The following is a 24,209-nucleotide window of genomic DNA, read 5'->3' as shown; positions in this document are numbered from 1 at the left end:
TGTTAGCCATGATGCTTCTTTATTGGGGACGAAGGGGATACGGCAAGTAACCGCTGCTCGTCATGTGCTGAGATGAAGGAGATTCGCAAGCGTCTAGCTTTGGAGCAGGACCTAACCTCTCTTGCGCGGTGTGGCCTAACTGTCCTGACAAATCGGTCAGGAATTAGCCGCAGAGTGGGTGAATGGTCTTCTAATGTCAGTGGTCTTGTCTTGCATTTTCTAGAAGTTCGCCCTCGAAAAATTGAAACCTCAGCAATGATGTCAAAATCGTTGGTTTTAGTTTAACAGGTAGGTAGGCACAGTTTAATGGGCAGTGACCCTAACAGTTCAATGGTCCCTCACAGTTCAATGGTAGCACTATTTTCTTGAAGTTAAGTAGGTAATACAAGTACAGTGATAGTGACAGACGATGCTGATCTAAATATTGAATGGTAGTAGACCGTACTCATCCAAGCTGAAAATGTTGTGATAAAAGAGATATCATAACGAAGCCCTGCTCTATCTACCTCTATGCTGGAATGAAAGAGATGTCATAGGTAAGCGTGCTTTGATGAATTCTGAATAGACTACACTCTCTATTTCATAAGCTCTTGTCCCATTACTATCGCTCATAACATAAAACATCACCGCATCACTACACAAGAAACACCAACACCCAACCTCTTATATGGTTTAAGGGTCCACTCAATCAACACTAGCCAAGCTAATCCCCTCGCCATCACACCTTGTTTCTTTCCAGAGCAAAACACACACCCCTTCTCTTCCCTTCCCTACCCCACCATCTCATTCTACTCCTTTGGCAAAGCCAACAAAGCAAACATCCCCCCCATCACCGGTCTCGCCACAAACGTCGGCCCTCCCGACGGGTAATCACCCGTAATCGAATCAAACAAGTCCGTCATCGCCCTGTTGGTCGTAGTCTTCCCCACCCACTCCGCCAGCTTGTCGATAAACATCTCCTTGGTCTCGTTCTTAGCCACCGCCGCCGCAAACATTTCCCAGTCTGACTTTGCCCAGGTGTGTCTTGTATCAAGCGGGACAGCGTACTCGTTCGCCACGGTCAGGTAAAAGTCGCTCTGCATGTCAAAGACAGACTGGTCAACGAACTGGAGGCCCAGCAGCCTGTCTGCGTAGATGTTGTAGAGAATTCCTTGGGAGAAGAGAAGAGAAAGAGTTAGCGAAGGGAAGTGGATGAACAAGGGGTGCGTGAACCACGAACCATGGCTGTCTTTGTCTCCGTAGCTTAGCGTAGTGTGAGGTGGACTGGCGTCATAGTTGATGGCATACGCTTTCCAAGTCATAAGATAGTCCTCGGCCTTGTCTTTGAAGTCGTCCGTGTTGTTGGTGAGCTGGGCAATCTGGGACATGGCCTTGAGGCCGATGATGCCCTTGATGGCCAGGTTGGTCTGGTTTCTACGGGGACTGTCAGTATCAGACCGGACTTTGAGGCAAGGTATACGTACGCTAATGTTCCAGCAAAGTCATCAGTGCTCAACTGGTTGGCAGGAACAAGCGAGTCCTCGATCAAATACTGAGCCCACTGTGCCAGTATTGGGTAGTGGGCTGTTAGGTACCCCGTATCGCCGGTGCGTTGAGCATATGCTAGTGACATGATGATCATGTTACCACATTCCTCCAATGGCATGGCCTCGTCGTCTCCGCTGGGGTAGCCTTTGGCCACAGGGAAGGTACCCAAGTCATGCTCGGCATATTTGTTGGGGTATGAACCACTTTCTTGGTGTTCGAACAAAGGGTCCAGGAGATATCTGCTCAAGGTGGCATTGAGGTAAACGAATATTGGGAACGCCGGGAATATGACATCAACTGTCTGAATGTCACTGTTGGAGCTGATTTCTTTGAGGAAAATATATGGATTCTCCGGCGTTCCGGCGTATTGGAAAGCACCGAAAGTCTGGCGAAGAGCAAGTGTAGTGATAAGGGAGTAGTTCTGCCCAGCTACCTCCACCGAATCCTTCTCAATCCGTTGGTCTAGGAGTGACATTGTCTCTACGGCATGCCTGTAGTCGTTGTAGAAAGAGACCACAGCCTCCATGTCACTGTTGTTGTAAAAGGACATCCACAGTCCCTGGACAGGCTCCAGGGTGTTGTTTTGTCTGGCAAAGTGGATGACATTATCCTGGATAAGACCGAGGGTGAAGATCCTTTCAACCTCGTCGTCCTTGATGTTGCCCAAATCATGAGAGAACGCAAACACAGGCCTGAAACATTGTAAGCTCAACTATCCGCAGCAGCGTATCGGGACAGAAAGGCAGATATATGTGAAGGCATACCAGTTCTCGCTGACCGGGCGAAATTCAGACTCCTGGGAGTTACTGAGAGTCAGGTTGCCAGCAAACTGGTTCCGCACGGTGGTATCTTGACCAATTTGCCACGTCAACTGTCCAACGAATGATTAGTCTGCGTTGTAGGATTTAACATCTCCCAGGCCAAAGCTTACACCTTCATGGAATCCGGTACTGAGATACCAATTTCCCCAACTTGCAATTTCGTTGGCTTCTTTGAACTCGTGCTGATTCTCGCGCCAGAACTTGAGATAGTAAAGATTACTCTCGGTGCCAAATTCCCACTGCACCTTCTCGGAATTGTCACCACTGGCCCATTCTATAAGAACGATCAGTCAAGGTAAAGGAAACAGCTATCCAGCGTGTTACTCACCGCCAGACACATCCATGTATACCTGGACCTTGTGCGAGGCCCCATCAGAGGATTTTGCCGTGACAGTTACGTATGAGAACTGCAGAGACTGCCGCTGTATATCGTCAGGGTATACCGGCGAGAGGAAAGTGACAGTCAGGGTGATCTTTTGGGCCACATCAAAGGTGAAGATGCTTTTTGTTGAGGTGTACTCCAGTGATAGCTGGTTGACTGGGCCTGGGCCAGGGGCGCCCCCCATCCAGTTATAGGCAACGCCGTCGACTGCCACATATCCTTGCCATCCTTGGATATCTCCCCTGGGATTTGTCTTAGCACTATGAGGTTTCAAGGTAGAGTCATGGGAGCCTCACGTCCAGAAGCGTGGCCACTCGCCAGGTAGCACACATCCTGATTCGCCCTGTAGCCAGGCATTCAGATATGGCGATCTGACGGCCAGTGGAACGGCTGGTGGTTTGGTAGGCCTAAACACCGACGCAGCACCGATTCCAATATCGGAGCCCATAGCAGCCAGCATGGCTATTGTCTTGATGAACCTCATGGCTCGGGTGGGTGGATGGATGCCTGGGTTGGGTAGGAACAGGCCGGAGGCTTTTGCAAAGCATGCAGGTCCGAGTCAGGTATTCAGGACACAAGGTCCGGCACTCGAAGTAAACAGAGGAAGAGAGAACGAGGACTTAACTCTTTACACCAGAACGATGACGACGGACAAGCGGTTTTAGAAAACACCGGTAGATAGACGCAGCGGAAATATTGCCCCGAGGCGAGCGGGTGAGTCGGGCAAGCGACAGGAGAGTTTGCGGATACAGAGCTAGTGCCTAGGAGGCAGGCAGAGGCACAGGAACGGGAATGCAGGGGAGATATACTAGCTGCACGAAACGGCGCATGCCAGACGTTACCAGATGGCCGCTTGGTGGTGACCGGTCGTTTCTAAGGGGTCAAGATGCTGAAGCGGAGGGTAAAACGTGGGTCTGCCGTTGTATAACGGCTGCCTGTCCGGAGACTAGTGCCGAGCCGTATTCCACACAAGACTCAGACGCATGGTTTGTCTCCTTCTTGTCTCCATCATATCTGAGCCGCGGTGTGAGTGCAGCAAAGTGGACGACGCGATACCCGGAGCTTGGGTTGGTCGCATGCGAAGGATCCAGGACCACCAAAAAGGCCGAGCACGCGCGCGTCGAGAAGGTGTAGGAGATGTAACAGTCGGTGTCCCAAAGAGGGCCATGGTGTCATGGGACATGTGAAAATATCGGCTGGGATAGCGCCCATCTTTAGCAGGGCCCAGGGCCGCAACGGTACTACTGCAAAGAGTTCATGGTCTGAGAGGTCTAGTTTCCGTCTTGGTGATACCGGTCGAACCTTATGTTGATGTAAGGAAGTCTCTTCATGAAATGGTGCGGGATAGGCGAGAAAGTGAGGCAAAATGGGCAAGAGAGGAGGTGGTGCAATTCACGACATGATGCATCCTGTTGTGCCGGGTTGTATCTGAGATGGTCTTGTGTCTCTGCGAAGGGGGGGGTACTTCTGGAAGTAAAGATCCGAAAAAGGAAGGCCTGATAGCTAGCAGAGATGCTCCAACCGGCAAGCCTGCTCCGGCCAGCCTGCTCTGGCCGGCAGGGTCGATGCTTCAAAACAGGACATGTGGGGGCAGATCCGCTAGTCCGTATCAGGATTAGACTACGAAGATCACCAGCCTGGCGTTTCCTGGGCAAGCCAGCTAGGTACTGCACCTCATCGACCCTTTTTTCCATGCTATTTCCCCAGAAATGTACGATACACAGAACCAATGTAAGCTGCTGTTACCCAGGCGCATGACCAAACTGTACCCCGAGGCTCTTCTGCATTTTGTGGTGGTACTATCGGCAGAAAAAAAAAACACTGAATGGCTTTCCTGGGGATCACCAACAACTGTATCTCACATGGTGACTACATCAGGATGTCCTCAAATGGGACCCCGATAGTGTCAAAAGACCTACTACATGCCTGTCTCATTTCATGATTTAGAGACATCAGAGCATCCCTACCCACCGCTATAATCGTCGACCACTATCATCGGCCTCGTCAATATGGTAGACAGCATCTGCCAACGCACACTTGCACGTTTCAGCAGTCTTCCAAGTCAGCTGGACTCCTTTGCATATTTTTCACGTGGTACAATGGTACAAACTTTCCACAGAAAAGACGGCGAACACGTGCTAGCGTTTGGGCAGACGGAGCCGGATAATCACTTGCCATGCTACACACGCTGATTTCTTGACAGCAGTTGCCGTGGTAAACCTGGAACCAACGCTGTTGTCGTAAGGCATGTGAAGCTTGTAACCAGCTCACCCTCCGAACCGGCACCTACAAAGTGATTCCCTTGATGTCCATGAACTGCATCGGCAAATAGTCTTGGTTCAGGAAAACGCCCCAAACATCCGGTTTTGCCACGCTTATTTACTGTGAATAAAGTTGAGATGGTGGAACGATATTAGATTCGTGGTGATATCGTAAACAAGGGATACCATAAGGTGCTTACCTACAGACTGCCCATGATATGAATTCTTCATTCGCTCGTGATTGTATGCCCCAAAGCCTTTACCGAAATTACGTGTCCAACTCGTTATACCTAGAGGCCGGTGATTCAAGCGTCATTGCATCATGCCCTCTGGCACTTACAACCCTTCCTTTGCCAGCATATCTCCAATGCCAAGATAGAAAGCCACCGCGTTGAACCTATACAATTCAGTCAGATTCTGTCATGCTTTAAAATCATTAGTCGATGCTTAAAACACAACAATATGACTTACGAAGGTGGGTGACCCATCAGCTTCTGAAGATTAGACCGAATCCTGTTGGTCCAGTTGATCAGGTCCAGGTGGTTAACGCCTGTGAGCGTTCCTTTGTAGGTACCCCACTGACTGCTTTCTACGCTGACAAGTCCATCGTTTGGACCTTCCCGTTCCTCAATCAGCTTGTGAGATATCCTGAACATGCTCAGCAATGGAGGCTTTCCGTTCACCATGGCACCGTACGAAAAGTACTGGACGTTTGGGTCATCAGGGGTCGCTGGGTTGAAGTGCTCCGCCATATACTTCTGCGTCAGCTGGGAAAAAGCGCTTGGCTCCCAACCGGTAACCCGCTCCCAGGCTTTGTAAACCTGAGGCAGGTAGTTGGGCCCAAGTTCGTCAATCAAGTAATCAGCAAAGGCACTCCCGTGATGAGGTGTGCCGATTGTGACAAGAGACTTGACGTCGACCCCTTTTGGCTGGAGCTGCGAGATCATGTAGCGGGCATCAAGTCCTCCCATGCTGTGCGCCACCACATTCACACTCTTGCCCTGTGCCTGAGCCTCGATATCCTGAGCCAGCTTGGCGGCGCGCTTCTCGATAGAGCCGCTGGGAGGGACGGAGGCAGTGATAACCTCAGCCCCTTGGGCCGTTAGGGCCTCCTGTATCCCTCTCCAGTAATGAATGCTTGGCAAGTAGGACCCTCCGAGTTTTAATTCGGCAAACCCTAACAGCCCATGTGCTAGGACTACCGGGTGTTTGGGTGACTCTGTTGGATAAGTGTCAGTCTCTCAGATCTGGTCTTGGAAAGCACCAAGGAACCCCACATACGGTAAGCATCTTTGATGAGGGCGAACTCATCGGCTATCGTCTTCCGAACCTCATTGATATGGGCAGCCTCCGTTGGCGCAACCTTGCGGCTAAGGGTAAGAGATGCGGAGAAGCGCCTAACGGCGACAGGGCCAGAGGCTCGCCGTGTTTGTTGTGGTTGTGGTTGTCTTTGGGCGCACGTCTGGACTGACCGGGCAGGTGCGGCTAGTCTGAGCAAGGGGAGGATGAGCAAAGATGTCGAGATGACAGATGGGGACCTGCAGACGAGGGAAGACATTGGCACAAGCCCAAGCCAAGCCCAAAGCTTAAAGACTGTGCGGCACGGTGGTGGTGGTAGTGACTGTTGAACCCTGATGCCTCAAATTGTGGGTGTCGTAATGTGAGTGTAATTGACGTCCAATCCCACGTGCGACCTGGTGAAGTAGATGCACGGCGTCTGGTACTTCTCTGAACAAAGGGGAAGACGTGTCGTCTGAAGAAGGGTATCTGTTGCTGTTGGTAATGTCCCAGGAGGCGAAGGATGCTGTTTCTCGTGGAATTCTTCAAATCAACGTCATAAGTGTAACACTAAGAGCCGGCGCTTACAATGACCAATAGCTGACACAGTGCGAGTCGCGAATAGGTGTAGCGTATCTTGGCACTGTGGGGGTACGTGCGCTTATTTCAACAACAGCCTTTCTTTGTTATCAAAACCATCTTCACCTTGTGACCCAACTTCGCCCAACGTCCAGCCAGGGCTGCCTGTTCAATGTTGGCTTTATTCCCGATGCGGACGACGCTAGATATGGATGTTGGTTCTACACTGCAGCTTCTAGCGCAGATCAACCACCAACAGACGACAACTATGTAACTCCCTGCCAGCCATTTGTGAGTTTCAAGTTCTCATTATGTGACACGTCTCTGCCTAGGTATGGGGGTCTCTCCTGTGAGGTTCTAAAGCTTTAGGCTGCACCAGGGCCGTTGAGCGTTCGGTATTTATCATTGGCGTCCAGGGTAAATCGAGCTGTTGGGATCCAACATGTAGATAGCACTGGGCTGGATGCACGTCGCGAATGGCATCTCGCCAAAGAGAGCCGGATGTTCTGCGCCACTGTCACAGTCGATTGGCCGGAAGAGCCGAGAATGTTTCATTGCAACGCGATTTCCACTCAACCGGGGCCCTGGTCAAAGAAAGACCGATCACAATCGGCACGGCTCTCATGCAAGCACAAGTCAGTCAGCCCACACAGCAACACAACTCAGAGTATGGTGTTGGGAAACCGTCGAGGTTTGGGTCAATTACAGACAGATACCAGCTAGCGTGGTGATAAAGGACACATGTTCCTATGAGACCTTCCGCAGGAGAGCAGAATGATATGAATGTGTGCGATATAGCTATTAGCATAAGGTGCCTACTCAGGTACCCTAGTTGGCGATGTTCAACACAACCAAGGCTAGAACCGAGTCACCATCGGACTGCAGGTTAAGCGCCGTGGACAGCCAGTATCCAAACGGTCGGGTCTGCCAACAAACTGCCCCCACATCAACAACTCTCCTGATATAACCCCCCCTGACCTCTGGCACTCTCACCCGTCTCTGGACTGGGTAGATGCTATGCCTTAGCAATCATATGCTCACTCTCGGCCTGACTTCGACTGATGCCGTTGGCTCTTCCTGAATCCCATTGTCTGAGTTAAGTCTTCGCCAGCAAACAAACCAGACGATTACCACCATGATGGATCCCGGTCAGGCTGTCTCTCTCTCCTACCAGGTTCCTCCTGCCGGAAATGCAGTAATGCTTGCTGCCTTTGCTGCCTTGGTTCCGCTCAACATCTTCATAGGAATACGGTACAAGACACCATTATACACCTCTCTCCTCACAGCGGCCCTCATCGTCGAAGTTGTCGCCCATGTAGCAAGGATATTTCTCGGCACCGAGTCTGCAAGTCCAGCGTACTTTGCGGTGTATATGGTCGGAACGCACTGGGGAGCTACCTTTGTCGGATCAGCCATCTACCTTGTTCTGCCTCATGTCACTGTGCTCTACGGTCAGGAATTTCGGCTCGTCTCCAACGCCCTCTACATCAACATCTTCTTTACGATCATGGATATCTTTTCTTTGGTCTTTCAATCCGTGGGCATTATTTATGCTGCCAGCGCAACATCAGCGTCACAGGTATGATCCTGTTTTCCAATCGAAAAACCGCTGTTTTGTCGAAACTAGAATACTAATGTATGTGTTTACAGGTTGATCAGGCCGTCAACATTCTGCTGACAGGACTTGCCTTCCAAACTACGACTCTGGTCGCCTTCTTGGGTGGTTATCGCTATTTCTGGTACAAAATCGACCATCGACGCTACATCTTGGACAATACCTTCTCTGCAACATACTCATCTCGCCGATTCAAACAATTTATGTTGGTTGTCCAAGCAGCTGGATGTCTCCTTGTACTTCGAACCGCCTTGCGAATCACTGGGTCTTCCGGCGGTCTTGGCAGTTCGCTTGCCGTTTCCCAAGTCGCATCTTTTCTCCTCGACGACACCCTCGTTCTTCTAGCGATTCTTATCCTCACACTTTGGCCAGTAGGGCGCGCCTTTGGACCCTCGTGGACCGATACCTCCCCATTGGCATCCCCCGACGCCCTCAGCGACCTCCCTCTGCGACGGCACTTTCATCGCCATTCCCGAAGGCAGATCCTCCACAAGCGCCATTTATCGCAGCCATATAACGCCTCCGAGGTACCATCACCTTACACACCCAGCCATGCCGGCTCGGGGCTTCCATCGTCTGTTCGCCCGTTAGGACACCGCCCCTCACCGCTTGAGCCTTCTCTCGCTTCTCCGAGAAACAACCCCGTCTATCAGCGCGCGCCTTACGAGCAATCGCCGACAGGCACTATGCCATATATCTCTCCTGAGCAGAGCCCAAAGATGTTCATGACAGCGGCATCACCTGGGCAGTATCAGGATGGAAGTTGGAAGAAAGCCAAGAGCTCGCCACGTGGGCCGACAAGCCCGGAGCCAACATCCAAAATGGTGAGAAGTAATGATCTGTGGGATTAGTCTCCAGTCCAGATTTCTATCCACTTTGCTTTATTTCGACTCTACATATTTGATGGGCACAAAAACTAGTGTGATGTGACGTCTATTCTTGAATATTACATGTCTCGTTTTGTGTGGAGTGGGTGGTTTTTCGTTTATAGATTGATACCAGCACATTGGTTAGGGGACGGGGGTGTCTACTTGCTTTGGTTTTGTTTTAGCGGGAGTTTTGCTCATTCGTATTTTTTTGTGCGAGGTCCGAGTATCCACAGCTTTTTTTTCTTTCTTTCTGGTTGTATAGGAAACGAGACAAGAAGGCGACCATGAAACGGCCGATATTCTGGACCGTCATACTCCACGTTTTCTCACGTTGGCGCTCAGATTTAGTACGGCTGCACTAGGTGCGAGTGGTGCGGAAGATATGCTGACGAGCCTCAAATCTGCAACAAGGTCATCTTCAACACTGTCTGTACGGAGTCCGTTGGTAGAGAATCCAAACGACCAAATACCCGCCCGAGCACATCATCCACCCACTTTTGACCCTTGCTCAATGATGACCTGGACTGTGTTTTAGATTCATCGGAAAGAAGCAAGGCGCAATTGGTAAGACAGAAACTCCACCCCAAAAGTAACTTGATGCTATTCTTCCATCGTGAGGTCTCAGGAGGGACAAAGACTTAAAAGACAATAGACATTATATCACTTTTACGCATCCTAAAATAAGCACACCCATTTCCATTATGGCTTGTCATAATACAACAAAACAAGTCATTATGGAAAGAACAAGCCCTTCTCTCAAGCATCATAAGTGAAACATCTTTATGATGTCTCTTGGTTAGGTATTAAAGCACGCTGTCTTTCCAACTCAAGTCCTGAAAAAAAGCTGGAACAGACACTCCAACATCCACTACATTGACAACAAAACACCTGGTGTGGAAATACCGACATACTGATTAAACACTACTTCAACAACAGGACACCTGCTATGATAATACTTTGACAGTATTCCTTAGACCATACCCCAGACACCTATCACACCACAACCACAAACACAACTCACCATGTTTGAGGCCATTCAGAACGCTTTTGGGTCTGTGATTCGACCTCATCGCGGGTCCATCAGCGGCTTTGATCCCGACTCCACATACTCTGCCCTCGAAGAGCACCAGCAGAACTCCGAACCTGATACTCAGTCCGAGACCGAGACCGATACTGAGGCCGATACTGATGCCGAGCCCGAGACTGAGACTGGTGCTGAGACCGATTCCAACTCTATTGCCGAATCTATTGACTCCGCTTCCTCTGCCAAATCTGCCAAGTCCGCTTCCCCTGCCAGGTCTACCAATTCAGACCCGGTGATGGTCATTTTTTACCCCAACGGAAGGAACACTGATCAAAGCCCTGTCAAACCCAGCCCTTCTGCCGGATCTACCAATTCCGACCCTGTGACGGTCATCCATGACCCTACGGAAGTGAACAGCACCTCTTCTTCATCATTCAAGTATGACCAGGACCAGACCCGCAGTGTCACTCCGGACAAGTTCAAGGACAACGGTAACAAGTTGGACGAGGATACCCTCAACTCTCCCACTGTCTCTCAGTTGGGCAGCTCTCCCGCTGTCTCTGAGAAGGCCACCTCCCCCACAATCAACCCCTCCCCATCTGATAAGGAGACTCCGAAGGCTGGTAAGCCACAGGAGACCACTTATAACAGATGGGAAAACACAGAACCTGTTGATAACACGTGGAACAACGCTGGTACCACAACGGGCGTCAGGAGGTTTATATTCAACTTTACTAGTGATTCTACCGGATCCACCTCCACCGAGCCTCTCACATCCTCCTCTGAGGACAAATCTCAGGACAGTTGGTCCGGAGGTGACGACGGAGCCATCCTTACTGAAAGCCACTTGCCTGAAACCAAAAAAACCGAACCGGTTGACACCTTCAACTACCACTGGCGACCAACCCGAGAGCAGCAGCTCGCCCGGGCCAAGCTCGTCGAAAACACTCCCGCAGACCAGCTCTACTACTCCCACCCCAACCCTCTCTCGCTCCGCTACCCCGACTACCTCCAATACTCCGACGACCCCACCCTCACCGACCGGGAAAAGGCCCTCAAGCGCGACGTCCGCGCCCTCGAGATCTACCATGACCTCGAGGAGGGTGAGTCCCTCCCGGACTGGATGATCAAGGTCATCGAGTCGATCTATGACTGGCCTTCCATAAATAAACTCCGCAACCCCTTCAAGGAGGAACCCGCCACCCCCACCGGCAAGTCAGGCACAGTCAACTCGGACAGCACCGGCACCGTCAGGTCGGGCCAGTACTCCGCCTCGGCGTGGGAACAGCCCGGTGAGTACGTGTGGAAGGTCCCCACTGACGTCGACTGGGACAAAATTTCCCCCAGCGCCCTCGCTCCATATCTCTTCCAGCAAACGGTACGCAGGCCCCTCAAGGTATTCAACCCCGACCCCCCTGTGACCCCAAAGAAGACCCCTCCCACCACTCCCAAGAAAGCCACCTCCAAGAGTGGCAGTTTAACTAACGGTTCCCCTAAGAGCAGCAAGAGCCCCCCTGATTTTGTCTCTCCCTCCAAAATCATTAGGCCTATCCCAACAACAGTTACTGCTGCTACTACTACTGTTACTGCCGAGAAGGAATCTGATAACAACAAGGGGAGCGAGTTCTCCTGGCAAGATCTCATCCTTCTCCTCCTCCTCCTCGGCTCCCTCGTGTACGCCTACCAGTGGAACCTCATCATGGTTGGCGGGTATGGTGGGTACATCAACGGGGGCTGCTTTGGGAACATGCCCTACCTCACCTTTGTCAGCTGGTTTCACTTTACGTGGGCTACCTTCCCCTCTATCTACTTTGGGGCTCGACTGGCCGGCTTCAGGTTTGACTAACCCTCCCTACCCAACACTATCCCGTCGTTTCTGCATCGTCCATGGTTTATTATTGTCCGTATACTAACAAATCCTTTGTCCTCGCCGTAGCTGGTCTACCGTCAGGATAAGTGCGTAAAACGGTGGAGGAGTTTTGGTTTTGCTTCGAGTCACAGTCGCGTGGAGTCCAGCAGTTTGCATTTGGAATGTGGTTGTCGCCCGTGTCTTGTCAACATCTGCCTTGTCTTAGAAATCTGCTTTAGAAATAAAAGTTTTTGTTATTGCACTCATCTTTACTGCTTTTCCCACCAACCTGGAACGTGTCGTGATATCATGTAAGAAACACCTTCTCATCAGTCAGCAGTTCCGCGATGGGCCCTTGTAGAAGCGCCCAAATAATGTTGCAGTCAGGGAGCGGTTCGACATGCTGGCGAGGTAAATTCAACTGTCCATCTCCACCAATCTGCTGGCTGCTCGGAGCTTCCCACCAAGGTTGGACTGGCTTTTCATGTGCCGTGGTCAATCTGGTCGAGTAGATAGATGGGCGACAGGTTGAAGATCTCATCGATGGGCGGAATATGCCCCGAACAAAGGCCTGGTTGAGAAGTTCCACCGCGCGCAACAACCGACATGGTTGATGCAACGTGGATAGAAAACCCAGCCATAGCTCTAGTGGTTAAAGAACTGCAACTGCAACACCATCCTGAATAGGTACCTACTTGATCCTGCAGCATGCTTGCCCGTCCAACAGGCCGAGAGTTAGGTCCTGATACCACACACCCAAAAAGATAAGAGATGTGAACCCATCACCAAAAAAACAAGGTGAGGTTTTTGTTGGACACCAGTGGCCGGGTTACCGCCGAGAGCAGAAGTCTGTCCATAAACTAGATATCGGATCATAGCTAGGAAGAGAAGCTATAATGCACCAGGGGCGTTACTCTCGGCCCCAATCTTACTTGCACCATCACCCCGGACCGATAAGTAACACAGCGTAAGGCTTGAAGGGTGTCGTAGGTAGCATAGCTGGACGCGGGTAATTTCTTGGCGGTGGATCCAGAGGTTGCGTGTAAGTCAAGCATGACAGCAAACGGCCCTCGCTTAGAACGTGAATGGCGGTAGGATCGAGGGTCCAAATGAAGACGTGGAAAGTAAGATCTGACAAAGCAGTCCTGGTGCAGAATCCAGCACAGACTGGGGAGGGAGACAAGAGATCGCTTGCAGCTCTGATGGAAGCGACCAAACATGTTGATAGGGTTCGTGCTGTGTGAGTAGTAACCTGTATGTAAGTAGCTGTATGCCCAGCTGGGACATGGAGAAAAATGTACCGAGATGGGAGTGATCACATCCTCCAGAGGGTCACAGCCTCTCTTTTCTGGCAATTACATCTCGCCTGTTGATTGTAATTCGTGACCGCTGCTTCCCTTTGGCGTGAGGGTTAGTCCCCTGTTTTGTGGTGGTTGCAGGCTTGGTGGGTCATCTCGTCATTGCGGGCATCACGGAGGGGGGTCCGGCAAGATACACCGATAGGAAACACACACACACACACACCTTGACCAGACGCACAGAAAGCGGCTGCTCCTGATCTTCGGAGGCTGACGCAACCACTTGCTGCATCGGTGATGCACGCTGTCAGTGACCGGTTCCTCAAACCAAATTTTCCACGCCCTCGGCGCCTTTGGAATGTCGTCAAATGCCGACAGCATACAACACGTAAGACGTCGGACTGTTGAGACTGAAGGCCTGCCAAAGGTATTGTTGCAATAAGGACATCGGCCTCTGGGCGCAAAACCTGATGTAAAGTAAGTAGTGGTGCTGCTCTGCAGAAGAAATGGAATGGAAAGAAAGTCAATGGGTCAAGGCCAATCTGGGCAAGGTCTCGGCATTCAAGCCTGCGAGGTTACCCAATAGGGATTAGCGCAATGGAGGCAACCCCAGTTCCCCACGGCGCGGGGGAGCGACTGATCGAGTTTAAACTGACGGCAGGTGAGGGAGGGCCTGGAGGGCCTTCCACCTGGCGATCTTTGTGTAGCCTCTCCTTGCACCAGCTATTTCCCGATTGTTCTCTCTCTTTTGCCTTTTCTTGTTCCTGAAATTGGCCCGATTCTTGTACCTCTGCAAGCCGGTGATCGTGGCCCGGCCCTCAGCTTGATTGGCCCTCCGCCGTTCATCCCATCACCACCACCTTGTCAATGTCAACAGCCATGGCTCCCTGCAACATCGGCAATGGAAAGCTGTCCTTACCCACGCCCCGTCCGCGCCCACGAGCTGCCCAACTGCCAAGTACCGCGCTTGCTACCCACTGCTTTTGAACCACTCCGAGTGCTTGCATCTGACTTCACTTTTACAGTTTTGAACGGATGCTGTCTCCGAGACAAAAAGACATGTGATGACACAGTGGGCCACAACCGCCTCATGGAAGCTTTTCCGTCTCATGGATAGAATCCTTCTTTTCTGGCAAACCCACCTGCCGTCCCAAGACAAAAACGGTCCGCACACCCAACTTGGGGAGAGACAAGACGGATGGGATTGGGCGTTGCAACCAAGCTTTTGGTTGTTTTCTATCTGCCCGTTGTTCTGCATATTCCATTTCTTATTATCAGTCACCCCCCTGTTCACCACCACCACCGCCCCCCGGCAGTCCAAAAGTCAATCTGCCGCGCCTGATCTGTGCCGCGTTATGATTTCCGCTGGTTCATCAACTGCTATTATCCTGCATGCCTGTTTCGTCGTGGGATCCTCGACGAGTCCTGTGGTTCAGATTTAGATAGACGGACACGCCCCTCTTTTCCATCTCTGCCCTTCCCTTCCCTTGTGCCCTTTGTTTCTCAGGGAGGCGAGACAGACACAGACAAAGAGATATGTCATATTCGCTTCAGTTGCTACTGCTTCTCGCGTCTGACGCGGTCAATTCGGCTACGTCCTCGCCTATCTCAACCGCGTCTCACGTGGCGAAAGACCGAACCGTCACCTCCATGTTGCTTGGTGGAGATAGGGCCTGCAAGCTGGAGTGTGGTGCAACGGTCGGTGATGGTCGCCTGCAGTGCGGCAGAACCAGAGAGCCAGCAACAGGCCTCGTCTCCCGGAGCCCCACAGACCAGTGCCCGGACGAGGTTGCCAAAACTTGATAGAGGGTCGGCGCTGATATTGACAGATATTGCGTGCGTTTGCGAGTTTGTGGGGTAGATATTGGATGGCAGCCAGGGGCCTTTCCTGGGACTCACTCCCTCACGGCTACGCATTCGATGCACGAGTTTCAACGGTCAGGCGGGATTTGCTCTAGTGGGCCAGTTATTATCCTCCCTTTTTAGCCAGATTGCTGATACTACCGTTGCGCCAATGACGATGGCCCTTCCAGTTGTAGCCCATCTATGCCAGGCCATGGCTGGCGTTCCACATTCGTTGTGCCCTCTAGGGCCTTGTCTATCTGTCTGGGGACAGGCGTTGCTGCTTTGTCAGTCTGACCAAATTCCCAGATGGCAAACCGTCAATATCTCAACCCCCCCGAAAAGGTTGTCACAGAACACACGCCCGCCGGCCCTGCATGCCAGCCCCAGGACCCGCATCGCCTGCCCGCAGAATCCACCCCTTTGGGGCTTGACGGCACGGCCGGTGAAGCGCCGCGTACTCCCCAGCGTGAGAGCATCGTGGAGGTCGTCAGGCAGTCCTGGAGGCCGGCTGGCAGCCATGGTGACTAAAGACGGACGGAACTTGCCATCACCAGTCTGGCAGGGATATGGTGGAGTTCGAAGTGCCGTGGACGCCTGGCATGTAGCTACCAAGCTCCTCCATGTGACGCTGAAGCAATCAACTTTTCATTCTGGTAGTCTAGATGCCCCCCTGCCATGTTTTCATCCAAGTCGGCTCCGTATATGGGAGTACCGACTTGACACGCTCCACTCAACCTTCCCCGTTTCAACAAAGCTGGCGGGGAGCCCTGCTGGCCACGATGGCTTGCGGGAAGACTAGATATATACCAGGTTCCCAGAGTGATATGGGTTATTCAAGGAAGGTCTAGACCACGGTCCTTCTTTTCAAGTTTCGGTTCTTCCTCTCGTCCTTGCCCCTGGCTCCTTCTTGCTTTGCTGAAGACCCCTAGCTTGTATAAAGTAGTTGCTGCCCGCCCATCCTGCCCAGCCCTGCTTCTAATCTTTGCCTCGTCCGCAACCTCACCCAGTGCTGCCTTCTCAGCAACTCCACTTGCTCCTATAACCTCAGCTCCGTGATGGCCGGACCGTCCCCAAGTACAGCGACCGGAGGCGGGCATGGAGGCACGGTCGCCGGTGGCCAGGCTAGCCATGGGCCTAGCAACCCTGCCTACTATGCCATGTTCGCCGCGAGGCAGAAGGTGTCAGAACAAGCAATGAGATACTATGCGGCAGGGATCTGTGGCTTGATCGCTGTCTTTGTGCTTTTCCACTGGACACGTCTGCTGGTGGTAAAGTTGGAGAGATCCAAGAAGCCTCTGGGAATCTTTGGCCGTCCTTTCGTGGCAACCTCAAGGTATGAAGGGAGAGCTTCTGCAGGCTGAGTACTAGTTGACTGACGAGAAACCATACTCAGACTCACCAGAAACCTTCTGGTCAGAAAGGTTCCTGGCTTCAGCTCGGCCGGGCATGCAATTCTGGTTATTGTGTACTTGGCACTCAATCTGATGGCCATGTTCATTCACGTCGAGACCAACTCATTGTCCAACTTTGCGGCACGATTTGGCTGGTATGGCTTCCTTCTCCATGACGTGCCGTGATGTATGCTGACAGTCTGGTAGGATGGCTCTGGTCAACCTCGCATTCCTCGTCTTTCTAGCCCTCAAGAACACGCCCCTAGCTTTTCTCACAGCTTACTCATATGAACGACTCAACTGCCTTCACCAAATCGTAGGCTACACCATGTTTACGCAGATGGTTCTGCACGGAGCCATGTACACGGCCTTCTTCAACAGCCAAGGCCGCCTGCTGACCAAGTATGCCGAACCGGGTGAGATCGCAGCCATCGTTGCAGGCTTTGCTTTCCTCAGTGTCGTATTCGCAGCGGTCATTCTTCGGCGCTTCTGGTATGAGTTGTTTTATGTCACTCACATTACCTGCTGGATTGTCGGCATCGTTGCAACAGGCTTCCACCAGCCCGAGTTCACCAAGCCAGCATACATCCTCACACTCCTTGCCGCATCGATGTGGGTCGCCGACCGCATCATCAGGATGTCTCGAGTCTTGTACAACAGCGTCAACAACGAAGCCACTCTCTACCCTCTGCCCAACGGGGGAACCAAGGTCGTTCTCAAGAAGGTTCCAGCAAGAGCTGAACCAGGAAAGCACTGTTTTATCTGGTTGCCCGCTATTCGGAAGTTGGAGACACACCCCTTTACCATCCACCACGGATCGCCTGTCGAGTTCACCGTCAAGGCTCAGAATGGCTTCACACGAGATCTTCACAACTATGCCGTTGCCAACCCTGGTGTCTCAGTAAAGGCATCGGTTGATGGTCCTTATGGCACCTTCCCTGACCCCATGGAGTTCGACAAGATTGTGCTTATTGCTGGCGGTGGCGGTGCTACCTTCACATTCGGTTTGGCAGTGAATGTTTTGGAGCGGATGACAGAGGAGACTCACAAGAATATTGTTTTTATTTGGGCAGTTCAAAAGCACGGTACGTTTGTCCTGTTTACCTCTATGCCAGAGCAGTTGGACTGACTCAACCACCCAACAGAGAACCTCTCGTGGTTCAAGGAACAGCTCGACCTCTTGCGCACCCACGCTCACTCAACCAAAGTCAACGTCACCCTCTACGTGACCCGATCCCCCACCTCGACCTCTGACCTTCCGAGCGACGGGCAGAACCCGCTCCTCCAATCCAGGTCGTCATCCTCTGATAATGAAGTGGCCTCACCGCCACGGTCACCTATTGATACCGATACGGAGAAGAACGAGCCACGTATTCCAGCTCCCACGCACCGACGGCCACTGGGGGATAGGGACCCCGAGAAGGAGATGCACGAAGCCATCGAGATCCATGTCGAGCATCAGAGCAGCCGATCGTCAGGCAAAGATATTGTTACTTCGGCGTCAGCGCACCGGTTTCAGCACCCAATCAAGGAGGGTCGTCCAGATGCGGCTTCGTTGATCAGGGATGCTGTCAACAGCACACCGGCTAACCAACGGGTTCTGGTGGCTGCATGCGGGCCACATGGGTTGATGAGAGTGGTCAGGGATACTACCGCGAGGTTGATCCAGGGGGATGGGCCAGGGGTTGAGCTGCATTGTGAGCAGTTTGGGTGGTAAAAGAGGGGTTCATAAAACTGAAGCTTTTGTTTTGACTGACAAAAAGTGCTTGGAAGGGATTTTTTTTTTAAAAAAAAAAAATTGGGTCATGAGCACGTTCTTTTTATGAATGAATTCCTGGAGTTTGGATATATAGGTGCTTTTGTTTTGCGTTGTTATTCTTTGGCCCGAGAGCAAGAGCTTGCAGGTGGATTGTTTATCCCCATTGCTGCAACATTTTTTCTCTCTGGCACCGTTTATCTCATTGTTTACTTTTTGGTTGGCATGTAGCTGGCGTTCTCAAACACCACTATTTTTTGTTGGTCTGGCTCCTTTGGTACCGGCAGAGACTGCTGTAGAAAGGAGGTGGACGATGAAAAATGGAAGCCACACATAACGAACTTATTCGGCAACCGATAGTGTTTATAGGGATAGTGAGATGGAATGTGAACGAGGGATGATATGCAGATCGATCAATAATGTCTGCCAAGTCGCGAACTGGGAGTGCATATGTATGTCTAGGGAGTATTATTGTCCACGTTAGCAGGTTGGGTTAGGGTTACATGTGGTCGGTTGTAAGTGCATGTCATGCCAGGCTGCCAGGTCCCTGGTCGGTGTGCTAAAATAGGCTGCCACTCTTGCAAACACTTTTGGTGGGATGACGTGCGTAACAAATTTGAGGTTCGGTTTGACAGTTTCGAGCTCGAAGCTTCCACACCATTGTGATGGTTCTGTGCCGTACAAGGTCGTGGTGGCGTTATCTTTATGCACAGGATAGCTTCAACAAGCAACGAGCCGAGAGGAACCAGCATGACCAAAATGTCAAAGACGGGCTGCTGAAGTTGGTTGAGACAAAAGGCTGAAAAAATTCTTTCCCCAACGAGAGACCTAGAGCCGGTGAACATCCACGTGTGAGAAAAGACGGGTAGGGGGACGGCGGTGGGGGTTACAAAGTACCTAGGTCAAGAATCGTGATCCTCAACAGACGTGGCCGGGTGGCCTGCCTTGGCGTGTGCAATTGGACCCTAGCGCATTCGCAGCTTTCACCTTTGACCCGAGCGAGCCAGCCTCTTCCATTTGTTGACTGTTTGATGTGATTGCGCGCCGCTGTCTGCACAAAAAAAAAATTGACGCTCATTATCCTATCCCTATCGTTCAAGGAATTGCGATAACGATTTGGTGGCAGCTCAAAATAGACTTCAGCTCCCGTTTGTCTCTAAAATCACCAGATTTTCCATTTCCTGGTTGCGCGGCCCTTTGTCTCTCTCTCTCTCTCCACCTCTCTCATATCTAATTGACGTCAGCGCGACCCCCACCAATCAACTGAGCTACCCTTGCCTATCAGCCAGAGCGACGGGAGGTCTGTGTGCCGTATCGCCGCATAAGCATTTCTCTCGACCGAGAGAGCTCGAGAGACACCTCAACAAGCCCCTTCCACACAGCATCACCCCCGTCGGCTCCGAGCTTGAACTTCCACCTGCTCCTGCTCCTGCTCCTGCTCCCTTTGCGAAAAAAGCCAGCAATTACCTGCTTCCTGCTTTTATTCGACACGCCGCCCGCTGCTTGATACTATCTATACCCACGGATACCGTCAAAGCGAACTCTCTGTTCTCACCAATCAGCAGCATCCCGCAGCCATGGGCACTTTCACCTTCAAGTGGTTAGTCGCATCGCATGCATCATCCATCTCCTCTATTTTTGCTCTGGGCAATGGCAGTCTCCATCAACAGATTGAGAGCAACTTATCATGTCGCGGTTCGCCGACCGGTCGCATCGAATTGCGCTCAGAGAACTTGCATCCTTGCGAACACTCTCTGACTCGCAAATCCAGCCGCGCTCGAAGCTTCGCCCGGTTGACGCCACCATGACGATTCTGCCGCCTATATGTTCGACAGCTTGCTAACTGTTTCCCCTCCTCAATTGCTAGGCCCCATGATGCCGAGGAAGTCTACGTGACAGGCACCTTTGACGACTGGAGCAAGAGCGAGCAGCTTGACCGCGTTGGACAGATCTTCCAGAAGACCGTAACGCTACCGAAGACCTCGGAAAAGATTTACTACAAGGTGTGTACGGCTGTTTCCTTCCGCTTGCTCCGATCCTTCGTCTACCCCCTCCAGCATATCATCATCCTCGTCACCCTTGCCCCCTCTCCCCAGCCGCGCATTCCTTTTTTCTTTCCATTCTTAGAAACCGTTGCAAGGCGCCATGCTGCTCCCAATATCATAACGGCTTTTTTCTATACCAGCATTGGTCTCGAAGGCATGGCGGGGGTCGCAATCAGCCGGAGCGGGGACGGCAGGTGAAGGGAGATCAAGTTGTGCTTGTGAATCTCCACCCACACCGAGATGCACCCACCGACAGCCAAGCAACCGCTCCATCGCCCCGCCAAGAGGGGGCTCCAAAACCTCAGCAGATGTCACCCCACTCCAATTGGCACATGTTATGCTGTATAGGACGGGGTCAATGACAATATTTGGCTGGCGGTCGCGGGCTGAGTTTGTTGGACTGTGTCTGGTGGGCTTCTGCCAGACATATACCGACAGTGTCTGATGCCATCTCTGTGAGCTGGCTCTTACTCCGGAGCATCAACGCAGGATGAGCACCGAGCGTTGCAACCGAGACTAGCGGTATGTTCAGTGGGACCCATAAGCGCAAATGCGAGTCCCATGATCCAATACCGCTTCGAGGTTGTGACGCAGGACCAGGACCAGGAGCCGGGGCCTTGCAGCTTGCATTCCAGGTCTCCAGCTGGAACTGCCCCTCTCCCCAGTGCTGCTTTTAAGTTGAATTGAATCCCCGCTGTTAGCTTAACTTTTGTTCCAAGCGCCTCAATTTACCAGCTCAACCTGTTCTTTTACTGACATTATTCCCTCGTCCAGTTTGTCGTCGACGGAGTTTGGACTACAGACCACACGGCGCCTCAGGAGAAGGATCACGAAGGCAACGAAAACAACATTTTATTACCCAAGCAAATAATGGCGGACAAGGTAGAAGAGGCCGGCCCCGCCACGGCCACCATCAACACAGTCACCCCCGAATCCACCACCGCTCAATTGGCCGCTGTCGTCCCCTTGACGGCCGACAAGGAGCCCACAGCTGCCGCGGGGGAGAAGAAGAAGGAGGAGGTTGCTGCTCCGGCTGAGGAGCAGAAGTCTGCCGAGGTTTCGCCTCCCGGCACCTATCCCGAGACTCCTCTTGCCGAGCTCGACAAGCAGGTCAAGGTTGACCCCCTCCCCGCCGCCATTGGCGCCGTCAACCCCATCTCGTTGCCGGCTGGTGAGCCAGTTCCCGGCACTGCCAGAGTTGAGGCCATCGACAGCCACGTCACCTTGGACGAGGAGTCGTACGAGAAGTCTGATCGTATTCCCGGAATGGAGACCGAGCTTCCCCCAGTCACCAGCACCATGATCCCTGAGTCCAGCCTGCCAGTCGCTGGCGCTAATGATGTCACTATTAACACCGTTGGTCCCGACTCCACCACAGCCACTCTTGCCGCCCAGGCTCCCCTGGAAGGCAAGGTGCCCGAAATCGTCAAGCACAGCCAAGAAGAGGCCCATGTTGAGCCTGAGGCCAGCGCCATCGAGGAGGAGGTGAAGGAGAAGGCTGCCGTCGAGGAGGAGCTTCTTCAGAAGGTTCCCGAGGTCCCTTCCACTTCCGAGGGCACTGCGGGTGTGGGCACCGACAAGTCGGAGAACGACAAGTCAGTGGCTGAGACTGTCGCCGCTGTTGCTGCCACCGCCGGCACTGCTCTCCTCGGTGCTGCCGTCGTTGCTGCCCAGAACGCCGGCGAGGTTGCTACCGAAGTCGCCCACAAGGTCAGCGATGTTGCTGCTGACTACGCCGCCAAGGCTCCTGAGGTTGCCAGTGACGTCGCCCAGAAGGCTACCGAGGTTGCTAGCGACGCCGCCCAGAAGGCGAGCGAGGCTGCTGCCAACGTCACTACCCAGGCCACCGAGACTGCCACCGAGGCTACCCAGAAGGCGACCGAAGTCGCTACCGATGCCGCTACCAACCTTCCCGATTCCGTCAAGGAGGTCCTTCCCGAGTCTGTTCAGCAGACCATCACCGAGGCCCAGCAACAAGCGGTTGAGGCCAAGCAAGAGGAGATTGTGGAGAACCTGGCCCCTGAGGTTCCTGCCCCTGTGAAGGAGTCCCTCAAGGAGGCTCTCGAGAGCCCCGAGGCTGCGGCCAACACTGCTGCTGTGGAGGAGAAGGCTGCTGTAGAGGCTGAGCTTTTGAAGGAGGTGAAGCCTGCAGATTCCATTGAGGAGTCTGCCGCCAAGGCCCAGGCGTACATCAAGGCCGAGGAAGCTAAGGCGGAAGAGGAGGCCAAAGCTGCTGCTGCCGCGAAGGTTGAGGAAGAGACCAAGGTTGTCGCTGATGTTGTTCCTGTTGAGGTCAAGGAGTCTTTGGAGAAGGCTGGCGAGAGCCCAGAGGCTGCTAGCAATGCTGCTGCGGTTGAGGACAAGAGGGAGGTCGAGGCCGAACTCTTGGAGGAGGTCAAGGCTGTCGAGCCAGAGCCCCTCAAGATTGATGCGCCAAAGCCCGTCGAGGAGACCAAGGCTGCCGATACTGCTGTGGTCGTTGAGCCACCTGCTGCCGCTGAGGAGGTCCAGGCTGTCGACGCTGCCCCGGCTGCCGTGCCAGTTGCTGCTGAGCCTGCGTCCATCAGGGCTGTTGAGCTCCCCCCAGCTGCTGAAGAGCCCAAAGTTGAGGAAACCAAGGTTGTGGAGCCCAAGGTTGAGGAGGCCAAGGTTGCTGCTGAGGGTGAGGCTACCACTTCTGCCGTTCCCGCTACTACCACCGAAGCCACCACCACTGCCACCGAGGCCACCGCCGAGGAGGCCAAGCCCGCTACCAATGGAAGCACACCTGCTGCTGATGCCGCGGCCACGGATGCCGCCGTTGCCGAGGCCACGGGTGCTGATGCCACCCTCACCAAGACCACCACGGCCGACAAGAAGAAGAACAGAGTTAGCGGCTTCTTCGCCAAGCTGAAGCAGAAGTTCTCTGGGCATTAAGCCTCTTTTCAGCAGAGTTGTGTCTTTTGATTCAGGACTTGGGCGTTTAAATCAGCTTGTTTTCTAGCTCGGGGCTGCTACTTTCCTATCTTCCTGTTTTCTCTCTCATGATTCCCCCCCTGGTTTGCAAGGTGGATGTTCCGTACATATGTCATAGGCTGAGGGCATTCGTTGTTTCAGAAAAGCATTGGTCGGGATTGTTATTATCCGGAACGAGGTCTTCTGATGGGGCTCTTTGCCTGTGTTGCGTCGGTGTCATCGTTGGTGGTGGAGTGCGTGGTGGATAAAGGAACGAAAGACTCGTCTATAGTTTGGCGGACTTGGTTCATATACAACAAGGTGAAAGAACGGGATGGGTTATGTTTTTGTTTTCGATTGTGGGAGGAAGTTTGATTGAGTGTGGTGGGTTGTTTGGGTGGTTCGCGATATCCAAGGCCCGGTTGTTTCTACTCAGGGTCGTTCAATGGGGACTTTTCTTGTGTTTTCAAGGTCATGCCCCGTTAATGTCTGGTTTGGTTGTATGCTGGTAGCTACCTACAATGTTCCTATAATAAACTGTCGTTTTAAACCCAATTTTGAGTGGAGATTAAGCCAGGGTGATAGAAAGCAAGTAAGTCATCAGGATGTAACTCTTTGCCCGTTTTTGCTATATAAATGCGAATTTCATGAAAAGGTTGTCCGCTGTCATATCGCCCACCGACCGACCACCCACCCAACTAGACAACACCAGTGGCTATGCTTTCAAATCTCACA

At 52.5% G+C, this 24,209-nt stretch overlaps 6 protein-coding genes across 6 annotated transcripts; 4 read left to right on the top strand and 2 right to left on the bottom strand.

Annotated features, from left to right (window-relative positions):
- Positions 1-478: 478 nt before the first annotated feature.
- Positions 479-4,214, bottom strand: QC761_402950 (uncharacterized protein). The gene is made up of 7 exons (XM_062878573.1): positions 3,027-4,214; positions 2,677-2,972; positions 2,459-2,622; positions 2,292-2,398; positions 1,464-2,219; positions 1,220-1,413; positions 479-1,150 (listed from the first exon to the last, which is right to left on the bottom strand). Exons 1-7 carry the CDS (start codon positions 3,212-3,214, stop codon positions 789-791), a joined length of 2,067 nt encoding a protein of 688 aa, XP_062732066.1. The 5' UTR covers positions 3,215-4,214; the 3' UTR covers positions 479-788.
- A 977-nt stretch (positions 4,215-5,191) lies between these two features.
- Positions 5,192-6,925, bottom strand: TGL2 (lipase 2). The gene is made up of 3 exons (XM_062878572.1): positions 6,273-6,925; positions 5,463-6,210; positions 5,192-5,388 (listed from the first exon to the last, which is right to left on the bottom strand). Exons 1-3 carry the CDS (start codon positions 6,547-6,549, stop codon positions 5,328-5,330), a joined length of 1,086 nt encoding a protein of 361 aa, XP_062732065.1. The 5' UTR covers positions 6,550-6,925; the 3' UTR covers positions 5,192-5,327.
- A 102-nt stretch (positions 6,926-7,027) lies between these two features.
- On the top strand, positions 7,028-9,644 carry QC761_402930 (uncharacterized protein). The gene is made up of 3 exons (XM_062878571.1): positions 7,028-7,180; positions 7,265-8,427; positions 8,499-9,644. Exons 2-3 carry the CDS (start codon positions 7,984-7,986, stop codon positions 9,312-9,314), a joined length of 1,260 nt encoding a protein of 419 aa, XP_062732064.1. The 5' UTR covers positions 7,028-7,180; positions 7,265-7,983; the 3' UTR covers positions 9,315-9,644.
- A 710-nt stretch (positions 9,645-10,354) lies between these two features.
- QC761_402920 (uncharacterized protein) lies at positions 10,355-12,202 on the top strand (the record flags this gene model as incomplete). Its single annotated transcript, XM_062878570.1, has 1 exon — positions 10,355-12,202. One exon carries the CDS (start codon positions 10,355-10,357, stop codon positions 12,200-12,202), a length of 1,848 nt encoding a protein of 615 aa, XP_062732063.1.
- A 2,021-nt stretch (positions 12,203-14,223) lies between these two features.
- Positions 14,224-18,914, top strand: QC761_402910 (uncharacterized protein). Its single transcript, XM_062878569.1, has 4 exons — positions 14,224-16,681; positions 16,742-16,894; positions 16,947-17,824; positions 17,885-18,914. Exons 1-4 carry the CDS (start codon positions 16,404-16,406, stop codon positions 18,454-18,456), a joined length of 1,881 nt encoding a protein of 626 aa, XP_062732062.1. The 5' UTR covers positions 14,224-16,403; the 3' UTR covers positions 18,457-18,914.
- A 560-nt stretch (positions 18,915-19,474) lies between these two features.
- CRP1 (Cruciform DNA binding protein) lies at positions 19,475-24,111 on the top strand. Its single transcript, XM_062878568.1, has 3 exons — positions 19,475-20,095; positions 20,363-20,498; positions 21,315-24,111. The coding sequence occupies exons 1-3, from the start codon at positions 20,073-20,075 to the stop codon at positions 23,454-23,456; spliced, it is 2,301 nt and encodes a 766-aa protein (XP_062732061.1). The 5' UTR covers positions 19,475-20,072; the 3' UTR covers positions 23,457-24,111.
- The last annotated feature ends 98 nt before the right edge of the window (positions 24,112-24,209 follow it).

This window comes from Podospora bellae-mahoneyi, chromosome 4, assembly GCF_035222275.1.
Source record: "Podospora bellae-mahoneyi strain CBS 112042 chromosome 4, whole genome shotgun sequence".
Lineage (NCBI taxonomy): Eukaryota > Fungi > Ascomycota > Sordariomycetes > Sordariales > Podosporaceae > Podospora > Podospora bellae-mahoneyi.
Note: the sequence above shows the minus strand (reverse complement) of the source record. Positions and strands in the feature narration are given on the sequence as shown.

Excerpts from the sequence above, each read along its gene's own strand:
- QC761_402930 (XM_062878571.1), top strand. The coding sequence starts at position 7,984 with ATGATGGATCCCGGTCAGGCTGTCTCTCTCTCCTACCAGGTTCCTCCT. Across the intron at positions 8,428-8,498 it reads GCGCAACATCAGCGTCACAG|GTTGATCAGGCCGTCAACAT; the intron begins GTATGATCCTGT and ends ATGTGTTTACAG.
- QC761_402950 (XM_062878573.1), bottom strand. The coding sequence starts at position 3,214 with ATGAGGTTCATCAAGACAATAGCCATGCTGGCTGCTATGGGCTCCGAT. Across the intron at positions 2,973-3,026 it reads GAGTGGCCACGCTTCTGGAC|GGGAGATATCCAAGGATGGC; the intron begins GTGAGGCTCCCA and ends GACAAATCCCAG. Across the intron at positions 2,623-2,676 it reads ATACATGGATGTGTCTGGCG|AATGGGCCAGTGGTGACAAT; the intron begins GTGAGTAACACG and ends TCGTTCTTATAG.
- QC761_402910 (XM_062878569.1), top strand. The coding sequence starts at position 16,404 with ATGGCCGGACCGTCCCCAAGTACAGCGACCGGAGGCGGGCATGGAGGC. Across the intron at positions 16,682-16,741 it reads CCTTTCGTGGCAACCTCAAG|ACTCACCAGAAACCTTCTGG; the intron begins GTATGAAGGGAG and ends AACCATACTCAG. Across the intron at positions 17,825-17,884 it reads TTGGGCAGTTCAAAAGCACG|AGAACCTCTCGTGGTTCAAG; the intron begins GTACGTTTGTCC and ends ACCACCCAACAG.
- CRP1 (XM_062878568.1), top strand. The coding sequence starts at position 20,073 with ATGGGCACTTTCACCTTCAAGTG. Across the intron at positions 20,096-20,362 it reads GGCACTTTCACCTTCAAGTG|GCCCCATGATGCCGAGGAAG; the intron begins GTTAGTCGCATC and ends CTCAATTGCTAG. Across the intron at positions 20,499-21,314 it reads CGGAAAAGATTTACTACAAG|TTTGTCGTCGACGGAGTTTG; the intron begins GTGTGTACGGCT and ends TCCCTCGTCCAG.
- TGL2 (XM_062878572.1), bottom strand. The coding sequence starts at position 6,549 with ATGTCTTCCCTCGTCTGCAGGTCCCCATCTGTCATCTCGACATCTTTG. Across the intron at positions 6,211-6,272 it reads CCTCATCAAAGATGCTTACC|AGTCACCCAAACACCCGGTA; the intron begins GTATGTGGGGTT and ends CTTATCCAACAG. Across the intron at positions 5,389-5,462 it reads CTGATGGGTCACCCACCTTC|GTTCAACGCGGTGGCTTTCT; the intron begins GTAAGTCATATT and ends TGAATTGTATAG.